Here is a 5,000-nt window from a genome sequence, read left to right on the forward strand (position 1 = left end):
GACTTGGGTCTCTTTCTTGGGCGGGACACCAAATCCATGTATCTTTACCGATTAACCAATTTCTCGACGCTGGAGTTGATCCTAAAGAGATACCGCTTCCTCATGAATTTATCTTGAATCGGGACCTTTTGGCTCAACTTTATCCCAGTTTTGCCGAGGGAGCAACCCCCTTTTTCACCTTGAATTGGTCAAAATACGCGGAATTTCTTACTTTTCGCGGAGGATTGGACCCAATAACAGGTGGTCTATGGCTGACCGATATTGCACACCATCATTTAGCTATTGCAATTCTTTTCCTGATCGCTGGTCATATGTATAGAACCAACTGGGGCATTGGTCATAGCATTAAAGACATTTTAGAGGCTCATAAAGGTCCATTTACAGGCCAGGGCCATAAAGGACTCTATGAAATCCTAACAACGTCGTGGCATGCTCAATTATCTCTTAACCTGGCTATGTTAGGCTCTTTAACCATTATTGTAGCTCACCATATGTATTCCATGCCTCCCTATCCATACCTAGCTATTGACTATGGTACACAACTTTCGTTGTTCACACATCACATGTGGATCGGTGGGTTTCTCATAGTTGGTGCTGCTGCACATGCAGCAATTTTTATGGTAAGAGATTACGATCCAACTACTCGATACAACGATCTATTAGATCGTGTCCTTAGACACCGCGATGCAATCATATCACATCTTAACTGGGCATGTATATTTCTGGGTTTTCACAGTTTTGGCTTGTATATTCATAATGATACCATGAGCGCTTTAGGGCGTCCACAAGATATGTTTTCAGATACCGCTATACAATTACAACCCATCTTTGCTCAATGGGTACAAAACACCCATGCTTTAGCACCCGGCATAACAGCTCCTGGTGCAACAGCAAGTACCAGCTTAACTTGGGGAGGTGGTGAGTTGGTAGCAGTAGGCGGCAAAGTAGCTTTGTTACCTATTCCATTAGGAACCGCAGACTTCTTAGTCCATCATATTCATGCATTTACGATCCACGTGACTGTATTGATACTACTGAAAGGTGTTCTATTTGCTCGCAGTTCCCGTTTGATACCTGATAAAGCAAATCTTGGTTTTCGTTTTCCTTGTGATGGACCTGGAAGAGGGGGGACATGTCAAGTATCTGCCTGGGATCATGTCTTCTTAGGTCTATTCTGGATGTACAATGCGATTTCCGTAGTTATTTTCCATTTCAGTTGGAAAATGCAGTCGGATGTTTGGGGTACTATAAGTGATCAAGGGTAGTAACTCATATTACAGGAGGAAACTTTGCGCAGAGTTCCATTACTATTAATGGGTGGCTTCGAGATTTCTTATGGGCACAGGCATCTCAGGTAATTCAGTCTTATGGTTCTTCATTATCTGCATATGGTCTCTTTTTCTTAGGTGCTCATTTTGTCTGGGCTTTCAGTTTAATGTTTCTATTCAGTGGCCGTGGTTATTGGCAAGAACTCATTGAATCCATCGTTTGGGCTCATAACAAATTAAAAGTTGCTCCTGCTACTCAGCCTAGAGCCTTGAGCATTGTACAAGGACGTGCTGTAGGAGTAACCCATTACCTTCTGGGTGGAATTGCCACAACATGGGCATTCTTCTTAGCAAGAATTATTGCAGTAGGATAATGGCTAGGAGGATTTGAAAGGCATTATGGCATTAAGATTTCCGAGGTTTAGCCAAGGCTTAGCTCAGGACCCCACTACTCGTCGTATTTGGTTTGGTATTGCTACCGCACATGACTTCGAGAGTCATGATGATATTACTGAGGAACGTCTTTATCAGAACATTTTTGCTTCTCACTTTGGGCAATTAGCAATAATCTTTCTGTGGACGTCCGGAAATCTCTTTCATGTAGCTTGGCAAGGAAATTTTGAGTCATGGATACAAGACCCTTTACATGTAAGACCTATTGCTCATGCAATTTGGGCTCATTTTGGTCAACCAGCTGTAGAAGCCTTTACTCGAGGAGGTGCTACCGGTCCAGTGAATATCGCTTATTCCGGCGTTTATCAGTGGTGGTATACAATCGGATTACGCACTAATGAAGATCTTTATACTGGAGCTCTTTTTCTATTATTTCTTTCTGCTATATCCTTAATAGCGGGTTGGTTACACTTACAACCAAAATGGAAACCAAGCGTTTCGTGGTTCAAAAATGCCGAATCTCGTCTAAATCATCATTTGTCAGGACTTTTCGGAGTGAGTTCTTTGGCTTGGACAGGACATTTAGTTCATGTCGCTATTCCAGGATCCAGGGGACAGTACGTCAGATGGAATAATTTTTTAGATGTATTACCCTATCCTCAAGGGTTGGGACCACTTTTTACGGGTCAGTGGAATCTTTATGCCCAAAACCCTGATTCGAGTAGCCATTTATTTGGTACTTCCCAAGGAACAGGAACTGCCATTCTAACCCTTCTCGGTGGATTTCATCCACAAACGCAAAGTTTATGGCTGACCGATATTGCTCATCATCATTTAGCTATTGCATTTATTTTCCTGATCGCTGGTCATATGTATAGAACTAACTTCGGGATTGGGCACAGTATCAAAGATCTTTTAGAAACACATATTCCTCCAGGGGGTCGATTAGGGCGTGGGCATAAGGGTCTTTATGACACAATCAATAATTCGCTTCATTTTCAATTAGGTCTTGCTCTAGCCTCTTTAGGGGTTATTACTTCCTTAGTAGCTCAACACATGTACTCTTTACCTGCTTATGCATTCATAGCACAAGACTTTACTACTCAAGCTGCGTTATATACTCATCACCAATACATCGCAGGGTTTATCATGACAGGAGCCTTTGCTCATGGAGCTATATTCTTCATTAGAGATTACAATCCAGAACAGAATGAGGATAATGTATTGGCAAGAATGTTAGACCACAAAGAAGCTATCATATCTCATTTAAGTTGGGCCAGCCTGTTTCTTGGGTTCCATACCTTGGGCCTTTATGTTCATAACGATGTTATGCTCGCTTTTGGTACTCCGGAAAAACAAATCTTGATTGAACCTATATTTGCCCAATGGATACAATCCGCTCATGGTAAGACTTCATATGGGTTCGATGTACTCTTATCTTCAACGAATGGCCCAGCATTCAATGCAGGTCGAAGCATATGGTTACCGGGCTGGTTGAATGCTGTTAATGAGAATAGTAATTCACTCTTCTTAACAATAGGTCCTGGGGACTTCTTGGTTCATCATGCTATTGCTCTAGGTTTGCATACAACTACACTGATTTTAGTAAAAGGTGCTTTAGATGCACGTGGTTCCAAGTTAATGCCAGATAAAAAGGATTTCGGTTATAGTTTTCCTTGCGACGGCCCAGGACGCGGCGGTACTTGTGATATTTCTGCTTGGGACGCATTTTATTTGGCAGTTTTCTGGATGTTAAATACCATTGGGTGGGTTACTTTTTATTGGCATTGGAAACACATCACTTTATGGCAGGGTAACGTTTCACAATTTAATGAATCTTCCACTTATTTAATGGGATGGTTAAGAGATTATCTATGGTTAAACTCTTCACAACTTATCAATGGATATAATCCTTTTGGTATGAATAGTTTATCCGTATGGGCGTGGATGTTCTTATTTGGACATCTTGTTTGGGCTACTGGATTTATGTTTTTAATTTCTTGGCGCGGATATTGGCAGGAATTGATTGAAACTTTAGCATGGGCTCATGAACGCACACCTTTGGCTAATTTGATTCGATGGAGAGATAAGCCAGTGGCTCTTTCCATTGTGCAAGCAAGATTGGTTGGATTAGCCCACTTTTCCGTAGGCTATATATTCACTTATGCAGCTTTCTTGATTGCCTCTACATCAGGAAAATTTGGTTAATTTTAATTTAGTTATTTATTATTTTTTTTATGTACTGTATCAGCAACAATCTCATTTGTTTCGATGGAGAGGGAGGATCTACCTTCTTATATTTTTACATCTAGGATCCGAACTGTATCATTGATAATAATAGGAACTGAACATTATATTATGGCAAGAAAAAGTTTGATTCAGAGGGAGAAGAAGCGGCAGAAATTGGAACAGAAATATCATTTGATTCGTCGATCCTCAAAAAAAAAAATAAGCAAAGTTCCATCATTGAGTGAAAAATGGGAAATTCATGGAAAATTGCAATCCCCACCACGTAATAGTGCACCTATACGTCTCCATCGACGTTGTTTTTTGACTGGAAGACCTAGAGCTAACTATCGAGACTTTGGGCTATCCGGACACATACTTCGAGAAATGTTTCATGCATGTTTGTTACCGGGCGCAATAAGATCAAGTTGGTAAAGAGAAAAATATCCTTTCGTATTTGTATGAATCTCTATGATCTTTTGTATGAATCTCTATGATCTATTATCATAGAAGATAGAGGAGCCCTCTTTACCATTCTGTATAAATAGACTATTCTATTTGTACGGATATGGTAGAGGGGCGTATCCAATCTTTCTTCGTACATAAGTTCCCGGTTCTTCAGCGCGGAGTAGAGCAGTTTGGTAGCTCGCAAGGCTCATAACCTTGAGGTCACGGGTTCAAATCCTGTCTCCGCAACATTTTTTTGTAAAAAAAAAAAGATCTTTTTAGGTGTAATTCTAATTAATAACTATTTTTTTGGGGGGGGGGTAGTTAGCATTAGGGGGGGTAGTTAGCATTAGTAGTTCGAATTTAATTTTGGATTTTATCTCTTATCTTATCATAATACATTACTTCACCGTGGGCGGATAGCGGGAATCGAACCCGCATCTTCTCCTTGGCAAAGAGAAATTTTACCATTCGACCATATCCGCATTTTCTGCGTTCCTGATACGCACGCATATGTCCACACATTATATGACATATATCATATATCATATATGCGTCTGGATCATATGTACAGGGCCAAATATTCAGATACAAGAATGAAATATAATTTTTTTTGGAACTCAGATTGAATCTTAATGTGTCTCACAATCCGAATTATTAAATTTA

The 5,000-nt window shown here is 40.3% G+C and overlaps 1 protein-coding gene, 2 non-coding genes and 1 pseudogene across 3 annotated transcripts; 3 read left to right on the forward strand and 1 right to left on the reverse strand.

Annotated features, from left to right (window-relative positions):
- LOC135656615 (photosystem I P700 chlorophyll a apoprotein A1-like) overlaps positions 1 to 1,663 on the forward strand; it is a 2,491-nt pseudogene extending 828 nt beyond the window's left edge.
- Positions 1,664 to 1,665: 2 nt separating this feature from the next.
- Positions 1,666 to 4,331, forward strand: LOC135656616 (photosystem I P700 chlorophyll a apoprotein A2-like). Its single transcript, XM_065175854.1, has one exon. The coding sequence runs from the start codon at positions 1,668 to 1,670 to the stop codon at positions 3,867 to 3,869; it is 2,202 nt and encodes a 733-aa protein (XP_065031926.1). The 5' UTR covers positions 1,666 to 1,667; the 3' UTR covers positions 3,870 to 4,331.
- Positions 4,332 to 4,509: 178 nt separating this feature from the next.
- Positions 4,510 to 4,583, forward strand: TRNAM-CAU (transfer RNA methionine (anticodon CAU)). The gene has a single exon. It is a non-coding gene; the product is annotated as a tRNA-Met (tRNA).
- A 165-nt stretch (positions 4,584 to 4,748) lies between these two features.
- On the reverse strand, positions 4,749 to 4,819 carry TRNAG-GCC (transfer RNA glycine (anticodon GCC)). Its single transcript has one exon. It is a non-coding gene; the product is annotated as a tRNA-Gly (tRNA).
- Between the last annotated feature and the right edge of the window lie 181 nt (positions 4,820 to 5,000).

Source organism: Musa acuminata, unplaced genomic scaffold, assembly GCF_036884655.1.
Source record: "Musa acuminata AAA Group cultivar baxijiao unplaced genomic scaffold, Cavendish_Baxijiao_AAA HiC_scaffold_184, whole genome shotgun sequence".
Lineage (NCBI taxonomy): Eukaryota > Viridiplantae > Streptophyta > Magnoliopsida > Zingiberales > Musaceae > Musa > Musa acuminata.